The 14,483-nt window shown below is 51.3% G+C and overlaps 6 protein-coding genes across 6 annotated transcripts; 2 read left to right on the top strand and 4 right to left on the bottom strand.

Moving 5' to 3' along the window:
* Positions 1 to 496: 496 nt before the first annotated feature.
* AUEXF2481DRAFT_27544 (uncharacterized protein) lies at positions 497 to 2,328 on the top strand (the record flags this gene model as incomplete). Its single annotated transcript, XM_013490315.1, has 2 exons — positions 497 to 1,052; positions 1,103 to 2,328. 2 exons carry the CDS (start codon positions 497 to 499, stop codon positions 2,326 to 2,328), a joined length of 1,782 nt encoding a protein of 593 aa, XP_013345769.1.
* Positions 2,329 to 2,895: 567 nt separating this feature from the next.
* AUEXF2481DRAFT_3112 (uncharacterized protein) lies at positions 2,896 to 4,677 on the bottom strand (the record flags this gene model as incomplete). Its single annotated transcript, XM_013490208.1, has 4 exons — positions 2,896 to 3,225; positions 3,281 to 3,384; positions 3,442 to 3,679; positions 3,760 to 4,677. 4 exons carry the CDS (start codon positions 4,675 to 4,677, stop codon positions 2,896 to 2,898), a joined length of 1,590 nt encoding a protein of 529 aa, XP_013345662.1.
* A 1,675-nt stretch (positions 4,678 to 6,352) lies between these two features.
* Positions 6,353 to 7,477, bottom strand: AUEXF2481DRAFT_3111 (uncharacterized protein; the record flags this gene model as incomplete). Its single annotated transcript, XM_013490207.1, has 2 exons — positions 6,353 to 6,462; positions 6,517 to 7,477. 2 exons carry the CDS (start codon positions 7,475 to 7,477, stop codon positions 6,353 to 6,355), a joined length of 1,071 nt encoding a protein of 356 aa, XP_013345661.1.
* A 704-nt stretch (positions 7,478 to 8,181) lies between these two features.
* On the top strand, positions 8,182 to 10,032 carry AUEXF2481DRAFT_37807 (uncharacterized protein). The gene has a single exon (XM_013490414.1). It carries the CDS (start codon positions 8,229 to 8,231, stop codon positions 9,924 to 9,926), a length of 1,698 nt encoding a protein of 565 aa, XP_013345868.1. The 5' UTR covers positions 8,182 to 8,228; the 3' UTR covers positions 9,927 to 10,032.
* A 217-nt stretch (positions 10,033 to 10,249) lies between these two features.
* On the bottom strand, positions 10,250 to 11,888 carry AUEXF2481DRAFT_3109 (glycoside hydrolase family 43 protein; the record flags this gene model as incomplete). Its single annotated transcript, XM_013490206.1, has 2 exons — positions 10,250 to 11,166; positions 11,426 to 11,888. 2 exons carry the CDS (start codon positions 11,886 to 11,888, stop codon positions 10,250 to 10,252), a joined length of 1,380 nt encoding a protein of 459 aa, XP_013345660.1.
* Positions 11,889 to 13,428: 1,540 nt separating this feature from the next.
* AUEXF2481DRAFT_27539 (uncharacterized protein) lies at positions 13,429 to 14,442 on the bottom strand (the record flags this gene model as incomplete). The annotated part of the gene is made up of 1 exon (XM_013490314.1): positions 13,429 to 14,442. One exon carries the CDS (start codon positions 14,440 to 14,442, stop codon positions 13,429 to 13,431), a length of 1,014 nt encoding a protein of 337 aa, XP_013345768.1.
* Between the last annotated feature and the right edge of the window lie 41 nt (positions 14,443 to 14,483).

Raw genomic sequence — 14,483 nt, 5'->3', positions numbered from 1 at the left:
GTCCGCTTAAGATAAAGGCACGCTGTATCTCGTCACGCTCGAGAAGCGCGGAGCTGTTTGCCGAACTTCTCCCTGTCGTGAGCGCTCGGACGCCTGGACAGCTTAGCATGTGAATCTAGCTTTCCTGAATGTCAAAGCCGCTCCTTCCAAGCCTGGCTATATGCGCGACAAGATCTGCTTATCGGCTTGCTGAGATTATTAACAAGTGCTACTCAAGCTGATTGGAGCTCCCAGTAACCCCTAGCTCATTGACTGGAAGCTTAGATACACAACTCCGACTCATACAGGTGCAGCGGGTCAGAAACGCCAAGATGACGTCTGCCAGTTGCGGAGGTGGACAATCAAGGAAGGAACATTTGACTCGGTGAAGCTACCACTCTCTCCTCTTCTTCACTTGAAGCCTGCAATGCGCCGTGTGTGAACGCGCTGCTCTCTTGTAACAATCTTCCGTATTTGTGGGAAGAAGCTCGTTCATAGCACCTTCCTGTCTCTCGCCATGGCTCTCATCCAGACCTCACTCATCTGGGTCGCATACGCGGTCGCGCTTGCCATCCTGCTGGTCGTCGCTTCCATCTTCGTCTACCTCTACCAGGCTCCTCGCGATCGTTCTGCCGTTGTCTCAATCGTCTGCATCATCACCGTGCTCTCGCTCCTGGCTACCGTCCTGCTGCTGCCTGTTGATGTAGCCCTGGTCTCGTCGACTACATCGTCCAAGCTCGGCAGAAAGAAAGACTGGGCTACTCCAGATGCCGTCGATAACATCCTGTTCCAGCTCAAGATCGTCTACTACGCTCTGTACAGTCTGGACGCCATCTTGTGCTTGATCGTTGTTCCCTTCACCTACTTCTGGTACGAGGAGCGCGATGAAGTCGCCGCTGAAGAGGGTTCCCAGACTGCTGCTAGCCGTCTCTGGGGTGCCTTCAAGTACACCATTGCCTTCATTCTGTTCGTCGTCATCATCTTCCTGGTAGGCTTCTTTGTACCCGTCGCCAAGAACAGACCCCAGAAGCATCTTGACCTCGACTTCTTCAAGGACCTCTTGGCCGAGAATCGTAAGTTCACCTCATCTCCGACATCTGACCCAAACACTGACTCGTCGCAGACGGCGAGCGTGCCTTGACCTTCTGCGTCGGCCTGCTCTTGACTCTCGGAACGCTTCTGTACTGCTTGTACACGGCCCCCGGCCTGGCCCTTCTGCCTCTCACTTTGATCAAGACAGCTCCTCGCATCTCTGCACCAAATCTGGCTGCCAATACATCTTCTCAACTGACCCAGAACCGCGAACGCCAGAGACAGCTCGAGAACCGCGATGAAGGCCGTGACAACGGACTCGACACGCGTGACCGTCGTGAGCTTGAAGCTCTCATCCGCGAAGAACGTACCCTCGTTCGTCGCGAGCGTCTCGCCGCCGAAGACATGGGCGAGGGCCAAAACTGGTTCATCCGCGTCTGGCTCAAGACAGAAGCCGTCTTCAGACCCTTGAAGCTTCTCGGTGGTCTTTTGCTTATTCTCATCGTTCTCTTCGTATGGGGAAGCATGCTAGTCACTGGTGTCGACAAGATCAAAAACTCAGTGTGCAAGACTGGTTGCGGTTATTTGCTTGGTCACAACAAGATCTTCCAGCCCATCAACTGGCTGTTTGTTGTCACCTCAAAGGTCTTCCCTATCGATTACGTCATCTTCCTCCTTTTGACCCTGCTCTTCTTCGCTGGCTCTGTCGTCGGTGTCGCTACTATCGGCATTCGCTTCCTCTGGGTTACCTTGTTCCGCATCCGCAAGGGCCACACTGCACCCCAGGCCCTTCTCATGGGAACAGTCCTGCTTACTTTGATCGTGTTCGCCATCAACTACGCCATGGCCATGATGGTCGCCCCTCAGTACGCCACTTTTGGCCCCCAGACCTACTGCGACAGACCTACTCATCATCCTGACCAACAGCCCGACTGCAGCAACCACCACAATGCCATTCGTTCTTGCCGCGAGGCTGCTGATAACCCCGTCGCTCGCTTGGTCTGCACGCCTACTGTTGTCAGCTCCTTCCTTAACCGCATCACTATCAACTTCCCCTTCTTCGGCATCATCGCCTTTTGGGCTCAATTCGCTTTCCTCGGCGTCTTCTTCATTGTGTTCGTTGTCATGCTGTTCCGCACTCCTCGGCTCGATGAGGAGCAGCTCGACGATGACCTTGCTGAAGAAGAAGAGGAAGGCCTCTTGGCCAGTACAGGTCGACGCTTCGGTGCTACATGGTCCGACATCACTGGCCGTGCTGCAGGTGTGAAGCGCGCTGGTGCTGACTACGGCACTCGAGGAGGGTCTTCTGACGAGTGAACCTAATGTGTAATGTATCAGCTTTTTCGTTTGCATTTTATGCTTTAGTCTTCGTTGTTTATATGAGATTTACTTGATTTGACCAAGTCGGTTCGATCAGCTTTCGCACTACTCTAGGAGGCTTGGATTGTTTTGGCAAGGGATGCCAAAAAGTGAAATTCAATCAAGCTTCTTTGCCCGCATATGCTTCGCTTTGTTACCAATGTGAGGGACGTGCAGTTGGCTCAATGACATGGATCAACAATCATTTTCCTTGCGGACCCAGAGAGCATCACTTGTCTAAACATCGGAAGCAGCAAGATTCCCCAAGTTGTCGTAGCTAGGCAAAGGAAGCTTGTGTGCAAGCAGAAGCTTTACATGCATGAAGGGGCGACCAGTAGTACAAGGTGACGGGTTGCACTATCAAATAGCGCTTGTGTGGTGATGGAAAAGGTAATAGTGGAATTAGATGGAAATCTGTTCATGTATTCGCCAAATGCGTTCGTACATATCGTAACAATTAAAATGCTCAAATGGATATCTTTCGTGAACATGAAATGCAAGAGGGATGCAGAGCAAAAATGCTGCTTAGACCTTCTCAGCCATAATGCTCTCCTGGTGAGTAACACTCTTCTTGCGCATAGCAGTGTTCTCGATATCAGCAAGAGACTGGTTGCGAGAAGCACCGCCGGTAACGTCCTGCACGTCTTGGAAGGAGACGGTGGGGACGAAGCCTTCTGACTTCCAGGCCTGAGAAACTTTTCCGTAGAGCTCGTCGACTTGCTCCAAAGACAAACCCTTGGTTTCGTAGATCATGAAGTACACAAAGAAGCAGCAGAGTACGCAGAACCCAGCCCAAATCCAGAACACATTGGTATGGATAGCATCTACCATGTAGGGGGTCGAGTAGGCGATGGCCTGGGAGGTGTTAGAATTTATTTCTAGGGATTTTGGGAAAAAAACGGAAACTTACCCAATTGAGCAGCCAGTTGGAGGCAGTAGTCATTGACAGAGACTTGGCACGAACCTTCAAGGGGAAGATTTCACCAGTGACAACCCATGCACAAGGGCCCCAGGCTGGCCAAAAGTTAGCATGCTTTGTTTCATCGAGATACCATAGCATTAGCGACTTACTGGAGGCGAAGAAGAAGATGTAGATGCAGACGAAAGAGACAAGAGCCTTCTGAGCAGATTGATTCTCGGTAGGGAGGAGACCGACACCGGCGACAATCAGTTGACAGGTTGCCATGCCGATGGCTCCGAAAAGCAAAAGCTTTCTTCTTCCCCACTTCTCAACCAAGTACAAGCCAGGGAAAGTCGAGGCTACGTTAATGCAAGAAGTGATCAGCGAAATGGTAAAGGGATTGCCGATCTAAAGGTACTGTTAGTATGGTTCAAATGCGAGGGATCCTACGGAAACATGGGTTGATCGCCACATGCGCAGTCACTTACCCCGGAGCTCTTGAAGAACGGCGTGCCGTAGTAGAAGATGAAGTTCACACCAGTCAGCTGCTGAAGAGCCTGAAGCCCACATCCGGTAGCAAGACGCTTGCCGAGATTCCCCCTGAAGCAGTCGACGTAACTAGCCTTACCGAGAGACATCTCGTACTCGTGATTCGCGGTGACCTCGGCAAGCTCTGAGACTACGGAAGGGTGGTCGATCGGAAGGCGTCTGAGTCTTGACAGAGAGTGGGCGGCTTGCTCATATTTGCCCTTCTTGATATAGAATCTGGGAGTCTCGGGAAGAATAACCAAACCAGAAAAGAGGATGATGGCCCAAGCAAACTGAACAGCAATGGGAATGCGATAAGATCCAGTGTCTTGACGGTTCTTGGTGGCATTGCCGACGATAGATGCGAGTAGAAGACCAATTGTGATAGCGAGCTGGTATGCACCAACGATAGTTCCACGGATCCATTTGGGCGCAGTCTCAGATTGATATAGCGGAACAAGAGCCGAGATGCCACCAACGCCGAACCCAGCAATACAACGACCAGCGACAAATAGAGGGATTGCAGTTGCGGCAGTTTGGAGGACCACACCGACACAGAAAACGAGTAACCAAGCCATCAGGCCCAATTTGCGACCAAGAAGGTCACCAGTAGGAGAGGCACAGAGAGCGCCGAAGAAAGTACCGACCGAGAGCAACGAGACAATTTCGGATGATTGGTTGGCTGTGATGACAGGTGCACCACTAGCATCAGTGTGGGTAGCAAACAGCTTCAGCCAGTAGTCCATCGCCAAAATGTCGGAGATAGTTCCTGTATCGTAACCATAGAGGACACCACCGAAAGCAACGAATGTGCCGACGGCGATGGCGGGCCAAACGGCACCGACCTCGCCTTCAGGCCTTCTGATGACGAAAGGCATTGTGTGGTATAGAACAGGTCAAGTGCTCTGCGGGGAGAATAGCAAAGCAGGTATAAAGAAGAAGTGATTGGCGATGGTGGAAAGAGATAATTGACAGAGGGGTATCAGTGTTTATATAGGGGAAGGAACAGAGACAGGGACTGCAAGCTCCCCATGGGCTCAACTTCTCCGTGCATAGTCTCCAGGATCTAGACTGTGGAGACTGGAAGCTTGGACGATCCGGGTCGCGGCAAAGGATCGATACATACGAACTTGCGAAGCCAGGTGGGAGTCGGTAAGAGAGATTGAACATCGGCATGCCGCTACTGCTTACTTGCCGTTTCGCCTGATGCGCTACCCGATCCATGAGCGCGCGAGTACGTACCTTTGACATAGAAGCATACCGTATGTTTAATGACCAGAATTGCCTGTGTCCTTTCCATTTCAACCATAGATATCTGTTGATAGACAGTCTAGGCATCACAGGCCGACTCACTATCCCTTTGTGAGAGCACTATGTGTCATGGGAAATCGACCTCGAACCCCCGAGGCAAAGAATAGGACATCCAAGCGTGACAAGCGTGTCTAAGCTCGAGCTCAAGCCTTGTACAGTCTGGGGGAAACATGCCCTAGGGACTTGTAAAGTTCCAGCCACAGCTCGGCGGTTTTCTGCACGAGTCGCGCCGAGTACGGGAGCCTTGTTGGCGAGATGATTTCATCGGCAGTACCTAGTCATGTTGAAGAGCGCGAGGGATAATACTGATCTTGTACGTCACGCTGAACTCCGGATGCGTTGTTGTAAGACAAGTCAAGAGCATAAGCTTGGCTAGCAAAAGTACGAGCGAAAGGTATCAAGTCGAAATCTTGTCTTCACAACAATGTCGCGTGCTCCTGCTCGCCGATCCTTGTTTCTAGCGTCAGTCTAGAAATTGCGTGGACCTTGTGAACCCACCTCGCACTGTGCACGCTGTTGCATACGCGTACGTACCCTCGACCCCATGGCACCCCCCAGAAAGATGATCATGAACAGCTAGCTATGCGCCCTGAACACTACCGAAGTCAGACTCGGTGCCACTTCACTTGTTCAGGGTACATCCTCTCATCGTGCATGAGAAGCGGTGGGCGTGAAGAAGCCATGCATCAAGCTGAGGTGCTGGTGGAATGGTTCTCGGTCCGTGATGCTCGGGATTAAGAGTGGCCGCGACTTCCGCAAGCCGCCCGAACGCCCCCTTTAACCAAAAGAATTGACAAGAACCCGTTCAAGTCTTGGTAGAAGCTTATGGCGCCGTGATCACACCGGAGCTGGTACTTTTTGGGCGTAGAGCCAGTGAGGCCGCTACTGCAGGTCTGGCACCAGTGGGCAGTTGTTGCGAACAAGGATTATGCATAATCTCATTCTCAACATTGTGCCCCATGGAGGTATCCGCTATGTTCAAGTGGGGATGTTTCAAGCGAACCGTGACTTTCATCAATCGCGACGAACTGTGGATGGGGATTGTGGGATGCGTGGTCGTGGGCATCACTCGCGGCACGAATACCGATCCGCTTTCCGCCATCGAATTGATCTTGACCAACGTTAATCTGGCTTGCTAATAAAGCGGATTCTCGGTCGGCACGTATCGACGGGTAGTAATTAGGACGAACAAAGGAATCAGGTTATGCTTGGGTATCATGCTATGTATGCTATACTGTATCATCAGGTTGTTGGGTCGTGCTCGCTAATTGTGCTCTTGCGGCGAGTTTTGGGAATGCAGAGCCCCGCATCTTCGGCATGTAGCATCATCGCCTCTTGTTGTTTCTTGATCTCTGAAGTTCTAGTAAGTCATTGATCCTCCAAGGAAAGTATTGCTTCAAACGCACCTTCTGGACTGGCATCGTAGGGATAGCCGTAGTCTGGCTCGAGCTTGAAGACGGGAGACGAGAGCGATTCGAGACACTGTTGCAGAGAGTCTGTGGGCCTGTGGTAGCCCTGGTCATCATGAAGGCTGATCCATTCCATGCCCAAAGCGGTCTCAATCTTCTTCAACTCGACATCATACTGCTCAAGCAGGTCAATCGGTATCTGATCGTCCCACATGGTCGCATGCTGTAAGTCGCGAAGGAGAGCACGTCGTGTACGAGTTCGACACTGCTTGAAGGGGATACCACTGTCTCGAAGCATCTCCCAAGCTCGACGCGTGTCTCCTGTATCGGCCATCATTTCAATGAAACTATAATCGCCTCTGAGCTTGGTGTCTGTCAGTAGTGAATCTGGTTTGCCTGACTTCAACCGTATGGGGCTGTCCTGCCAGAGTATCCACTCCTTCCAGATCTCGTCTGGTGCCTTGCAACGGGATAATACGACGAGCCATCCATACAATTGAGTCCACTCAGTTCTGTCGAGAAACAGACCCAGGTGATGCTGATCTTCCCTGGGAGTATCTTCGAAGCCGAGAAGAACTTGTAGCAAATCACGGCGTGACCACCTCCCATTTCGGATCTCACCATAGCCATTACTGCCGACGCTACACTTTGCGATGATAGCTCGGAACAAGTTTCTCGCCATGGGGAGACCGAGGTCTTGATACAGCTTCAGGTATCGCTTCATGCCGGGCAAGCTACGAGATCGAGCAGCAAATTTGATACCAACGGCCAGAAAGTATCGTGTAATTGGCAGGCCTTCTCTCATGAAGCGTGAGACAATGGTGTTTATGGCGCCAGAAATCTTATGGTCGGAGGCAGTCTCTCTAGCACGGTAGAGAGCTCGCACTATGCAAAGGTCCATACCAGGCAACTGTCGGCTAGTTTCTTTACGCTGCAAAGCTACAGCAAGGACGCGCATGAGATCGTGAGTTGTTCGACATCTCAAGAATTGCTCTCTCATGAGTCTCTTTAGGAACTTATACCCATGGTTAATAGCCATGTGTCTGCGTTGATCAGCGCAAGCTCAACATTCTTGTAACGACAGAAAAGGAGCTTGATCCCGTCTCATCGATCTCGATTGATGTGAATGTAGCAAGGAGAAGTTGGGGAACAATATAACATACTGGCGAAATTCGGATGCATCAAGCATTTGACCGTTGATTGGAAAGGAGATGATCAATGCTTCATCAACGGCAGAGCGCAAGCGCATTTGACGAAGTAGAGGACGCGTATCATTGAGGAGGATACAGCGTAAAGTATCGACAGGAGATTCTAGGTGAAGCTGATGTTGAATCAAGTCAAGCTGGACATGATCGACGGGGGAGACTTGGATGCAAGTGGCGTGCGGACGAGAGCCCGGGCGAAGATTACGAATGAGAGTGGAGCAAATAGATACTCTAGCGGACAGCTTCATAGCGCTGTCGTGTCGGATGGTGCACGACAATCGCCATGCTGAAGATGAGCAAGGTAAAGCCAACATGGACGACAGGCGGAGTCGGACCTAGGAGCATGTAAGCGCTGGTGTAACGTGGGGCCAAACGTTCTGTATCGAGTCGGTCTCTTGAATCAGGAAAAGCCGTTAGCTCCGTCGAACTTGACGTAACTCGACATGTTTTTTCTTTGCGATTGTGAGACTCTATTTGTACGGAACAATTCGAAACAGTCAAGTCATGTCGTCAAACGAATCGCCCGCAGCGGCGCTAGAGCCTACGCATACCTTTGCGCCAAACCAAGGATACGACTATGCCAACAATGAGCAGGAACAAGCTGGTGGCGTGCTGTTGGAAGAAGGGATCGACAATGAACAAGACGACTACTACGACGACTTGTTCGAGGACAGCGCCGACGAAGTCAACGACTCGGAAATTACCTCGTCCAATCCAGCAGACTTCACCAAATCATACAACCGCCAACGACGCGCAAACGACGATCAAGTCTCATCGACTCAAAAGCCAAAAACCAACCCTGCTGGCCACAAGCCCACTGCAAACACACGGTCAAGCGTCGACGACCAAGTCCAGAGTCTGGCCCAGCATGCATCCAAGCTTCGTCTGTCCAATCTCGAGGCTGGATTCGGCGGCGGCAAGCAAGAAAGAGGAGGTGGTGGCAAGGACAAGAGCGATCGCGCCACCAGCGAACAAGTCCTGGATCCTAGAACCCGCATGATCCTCCTGCAACTCTTGAATAAGAACGTCGTTTCCGAGATCAATGGTGTCCTGTCGACCGGCAAGGAAGCCAATGTCTACCACGCCGCACTTGTCCCCGAGTCCCAGGATGACTCTGAAGGTGCCGCTGCCCCTTTACACAGAGCCATCAAGGTATACAAGACGAGTATCCTGGTCTTCAAGGACCGCGACAAGTATGTCACTGGCGACTTCAGATTCCGTGGCGGCTACAACAAGAGTGACAACCGCGCCATGGTCAAGGTTTGGGCCGAGAAGGAATTCAGAAACTTGCGCATCTTGCATGCTGCCGGCATCCCTTGTCCCGACCCTCTGTACCTCCGCCAACATGTCATGGTCATGAGCTTCCTCGGCAACAAGAAGGGTTGGCCTGCACCTCGCCTGAGAGACGTTGATTTCCAACTACCTACCGAAGAAGAGAACGCCGCCAAGTGGCGTGAGATGTATATTCAACTGCTCGGATACATGCGTGTCATGTACCAGACCTGTCACCTGGTTCATGGCGATTTGAGCGAGTACAATTTGATGTATCATCAAAGTCGCATTTTCGTCATTGATGTCAGTCAAAGTGTTGAGCACGACCACCCCCGTTCTCTGGAGTTCTTGCGTATGGACATCAAGAACATCAGCGACTTCTTCGCCCGCAAAGGCATCGACTGTCTGCCGGAGAGAGCCATCTTCGGTTTCATCACTTCTGAGCAAGGTGGTGTTGAGACCTCTCAGATGGAAGACCTCATCGCCAAGATGTACGAGACTAGAGAGCAAGAGGGCAACCAAGATGATGAGGATGTCGACAACCAAGTTTTCAGACAGCAATACATTCCCCAAACACTGGAGCAAGTTTACGATGTTGAGCGTGACGCTGCAAGAGTACAGAAGGGAGAGGGAGACGACCTCGTCTACAAAGCTCTTCTCGCAAACAAAACCGCCAATGGCGAGGACCACGAGAACGAAAGCGACGCGGAAGGTTCAGAAAGCGAAGAGTACGATTCAGAGGATCCCGACCGACCGCGCAGAAAGCGTAACGAAGGTGAGAGGCCTAGAGGTAAGCGCTTCGAGGACAAAGACACGAAAAAGGAGCACAAGAAGGCTGTCAAGGAGGAGAAGCGCGAGAAGAGAAAAGAGAAGATGCCCAAGCACATGAAGAAGAAGCTCATTAGCGGCTCTTCTCGCGGCAAGCACTAGACGATCTGACCCTTTTTAGCGTTCTTTACAAGCCAAATGATACCACTTTACGACTTGCAACAATCTCTGAACTCCTGCTTTTGGTATCTGCCGTATATGAAATTCGAGGACTTTCCTTTCCACACAGCTTTGACGATCCTGCAACAAAGACCATTGTTGATATAAAGCTGTTTGGCGTCAGTCTGCCTAGATACTAGGGCAGAAGATAACACTGAGTTAACAACCAACTCCTTGCATTGTGACACGATGAGTCGCGTATAGCATCATGGTTACACGTATGGTCCCGTTTGCAGGATAGTTGTAATTTTCATTGACAACCCTAATCAACTAACAACATTCTTCCGATCTATCACAACTTTCGTCCCGTGGAACCGGATGATCGAAGTGTACATCGCTCTGACTCTTCCATACAATGTTTCGACTCGAGCATGAAAGACCATACCAAAAGTTCCATCTCCCAAATCTGTAAGACCAATTGATCCAGGTGCGTTTAAGTCGAAGTCGTCTGTCTTCAGCAAAGGTTTGCTTGCACGCCGATAAGGACCTTCAATATTCTTGGACCAAGCATATTTGACGTCGTACGAAGGATCTCTTGTACATCCGGACGAGAAGAAGAGGAAATATATGCCCTCTGCACTTTTGACGAGGACTGGTGCCTCCACGAGGGGTCCATCTTGCTCGATACGATCGAGGATCGTGACATCCAGACCTTCTGGTGTGACTCCATCTGCGTTCATCCTCTGCAGTTTGATAGGTGTCGAAGCCAAAGGAGGGACACTGTTCCCACAGATACCGCCGTTTCCCACGTTGTTGCCGTCCACCTTGTAGACGACGTAGAACGAGCCATCTGTGTCGATAAATGGCGAAGGGTCGATAGCACCGCCTTTCGAGATAGGACACGCAATGGTTGTGTTCAGTGGAGAATAAGGTCCGGCTGGTGACGACGTCTCCGAAATCGCAGCGCCGATACAGTGCGATCGCGTCGCATTCTCTGCCGCAGCAGAATAGTACAAGATGAATTTGTTATCTGTGGCTCTTCTGATAACAGCAGGGGCCCAGACGTTGGCTTTGGGGACTTGCTTCTCGGTCAGGCCACTCTTGACCCAATTACCCATACTTGGAAGGGGATCGTGCTTGTAATCTAGCTGAGTCCAGTTCTTGAAGTCCGGACTTGTTGCTATCTGTACGTTGCTCCTACCGTAATCGACGACCGTCGTGTTATGTGGCTGTGCAAGAATACCTAAACATGTTAGCCTTGCTTGCACGCCTCGAGGCCAGGAGAAATCCATCTCGTCTACCAAGTCCGTCATCGCTCGGGAGAGAAACCGTGATGAAGATGCAAGGTGCGCAATACTTTTGAGATATACAGAGTCGTTGACGGAGAGCACCCGGCTCCGCGCTCCCACTAAAACAACTTCTGATCCCAAGAGGTCATGCAATCCCACGGCCAAGATCTCGACGGACTCCAGTGTATGGATGGGTTGGACTTGGGAACTCACCTGCCGCATTTGTTGTGGCGAACGCGTAGAACAGACCCTCATGTTCAATCACCGCCGGATCGGCGAAGTTGGCGAATACTGCCTCGTGAACAGGTGACCGCCGCAGTGCTTCTTCCTTGTCGTGATGTCGTACATATATCGTAGCCAAAACAGCGCATAGCGTAGCCACTATAATCATGCAGAGAAGTACAGCCAACGTGATGAACCCTCGAGACAAGAATGAGAAACGAAGGATTGTCTCTTCATCACTTCCACTATCGCCTGTTCCAGATATCGATGCCTTCTTGTAAAAATATCGCTTGATAAGAGATGGTTGTACTTGTCGTGGTTGTTCGTCCTCGGACTCCTTTTCCGACACCATCGCTAACGCTTCTTTCTTCTGAGACTCAATGATATGGGAAGGTAAAGAGCGTTTCCGAAATTCTGCGAAAGAGGGCGAAATGAGGGAACCCTCAGTTGCCATGTTAGGTGTATGCATGCTGCTAGAAACGCAAGGAGCTGATTATGGCCTGCCTCTTTGACGCTGGGAAAAATCCGGAATCTGTAAACATAACCTGGCACAACCAATTGGTCAAACGTTTTCGTGAGGCAGTGCAGCTAGGATCGGAGTGTGAAACGACAGTGCCCAGTTAACTCAAGACGTAGACCGAGTAGGAAGCAATTTGAACAGGAGCGCAAGAAAACTGATGATATACGGTCGCGCAGCTGTGTATAAGAAATAGAGAAAGGGAGACAAGAGACAGCGCGAGGCAAAGGCATTGGAGCGGGTTTGGCGAAGGTTTATTAAAGACGATCCCCTGCGACCGGTCTAGGCTCTTCACAATCAGGGACCAGATGCCCCAACGCGTGTTCAGCTATAAGACCTCTCACCTCGCGGTCTTCATTTGGAGGTATACGGCGGCTACTGTTGCACGAGTCTACCCTGTAGTAGAGCCGCAGACTCCTGAATCCATCCAGAGGAGCTCCTTGCAGACTCGCAGTCCTGGAACGATCACGGTCTGGGCAAATTCATCCCCGCAACAGCCTTAACCTCACTGTAGCACTCGTCCTCCGGACATCTCGGCGCTTGGAATTGTGACGCCGCACGAAAAACTCAAAAGCGCAGAAACCGGCGTTCGTGCGATTCTCTCTCTCTACCACCACACAGCCCATGGTAGCATGGCGGGAACAGGAGACAAAAGAACAAAAGAAGAAGCTCTTCCGCCTGGGCTTGAACCAGGAACCTCTCGATAGACAGCATCCCATAGGAGTAACAGTCGAACGCGCTAGCCAATTGCGCCACGGAAGATGTGGAAGCTGGGCTTCCTCGTGGTGCGTGCTTGGTCGAAACTCTAGCTGTACTAGAAGCCTCGACGAGCGATCCACAGCTGAATCTTGGCATGCATAATGCAGATCCAACTGGGCTCTCAGCAGGTCCCTCCCATGCAGCAACACCATGGTGAACAATTTCTTCGACGGTACGGCTTCGTCCAGGAGAGTGCCCTTCACGCTCGTTCATCTGTTGCGATAGCTTCCTCGGGGAGGGGCCTCCTAGCTAGGTTGTCCGTTCTTCCGCAGGACAAACACCTGAGGAACACCACGTTTGATGTGCTGTCATCAAGTTCGATGTCGGTAACTATGTCCTGATGATAGATGATGTTGCAAACTCGAGTATACCGTCCGATGACACCGGTGGTACGAGAGATCTGTGAGGATGTGGACTGATTGATCCAACCGACGAGGCGACTTATGAATTGCGCGTACGTCGATGCGCTGGTGGTTTGTCGTCCGGGACTAGCGCATAGGACATGTTGCTCAGACTCCGAAGGATAGACAAGACTAGAGTCAAGGATGTGGAAGTACTACGGAACACAGACCTGACTGGAAAGTCGCGTTCGGTTATTGGGCAATGATGCTCGGCCGCTCCTTCCATCACACAAGGCCACAAGGGCTTCACCAAGCCAAACACCCCGCCCCGCTGTTTCTGCCTACACTTCTTGGCCTGTCTCAACATCTGCCTCCACTCAAGGACCTGTCGTTGGCGTTGATCTTCTGACAGAGATGTGTGGTGATGCGTCTGTGGACGGATGGCCCCACAAGGTTGCTGACAGCTCCATCTCTTCGGCTTTAGCGTTCTCGCTGTGCTTGACTTCTTGATCTATGTCTTCCTGGTGGTCTTCGTCATCGCTGCGTTTCGCTTCCTCCTCTTCGGATACGACTCCCCTACTGACACCGCCGACTTGACCATCATCCTGGTCCTCGTTGTCATCCGAAGTGCTGGAGGTTTCGCCTACTTCAGCTTGCTCTCCCTCTCCATCGGATCTTTTTCGAAAAGTTCTGAGATCCTCAGGCATTTCGGTATCCATCTGAACAGCAAGTCGATTCAGGAAGAAGCGATTTTCGTCTGTAACTTCGTCGAAATCGTCGTCTTGTTTGAACGGTATTAGGTTGCGAGTTGATGTCCAAAGTATTTCGGCTGCATACTGATAGTCCTTTGACATGGTCAACATGGGCGTATCCTGGACTTGGATTCTGCTTACTTCTGCTTCATACCAGTCTTCTGACGCTTTTGCCAGAAAGGCATAAGCTCGAATGCGCCAGTAGCAAGGGAGCCGTGAATCGAGTAGAAGCGACTTCAGTTTCGAGATGCCGCCCTCCTCATCGCGTTTTCCGAGCATGTCAGCTGCAGCATCGATCTGCTCACTCCAAAAAGTCCCGGGCAGAGCATGTGGTGCCATCACAGTGTGTGGCAAATGGTTCATACAGGCTGTTTTGATTTGTAAGAATCGCGTCGTCTGCGTAGCAAACTGACACAAACATGGGCAGCCAACACTCGGCTGATCGTGCAAGAGACATGCGAGCCTACGCTGCTTCAAAGCAAAGTTTGTTACGTTCAGCCAGGAAAGTCCAAGTAGGACATTCGTCTTCCGGCATCTAGAATTCAGCGTCCCTCTAGTCATGAAATCGATACACTGACGAAAGGACGCTTCGCCAGCGTTCTGTAAAAGTGCGTATGCGACTCGACATGCGTCCCTCATAGTCAGTGCCGATCGCATATCGACCCACCGTATCTTAATAG

Source organism: Aureobasidium subglaciale, assembly GCF_000721755.1.
Source record: "Aureobasidium subglaciale EXF-2481 unplaced genomic scaffold scaffold_5, whole genome shotgun sequence".
Classification (NCBI taxonomy): Eukaryota; Fungi; Ascomycota; class Dothideomycetes; order Dothideales; family Saccotheciaceae; genus Aureobasidium; species Aureobasidium subglaciale.
This window is presented reverse-complemented; position numbering and strand designations above follow the sequence as displayed.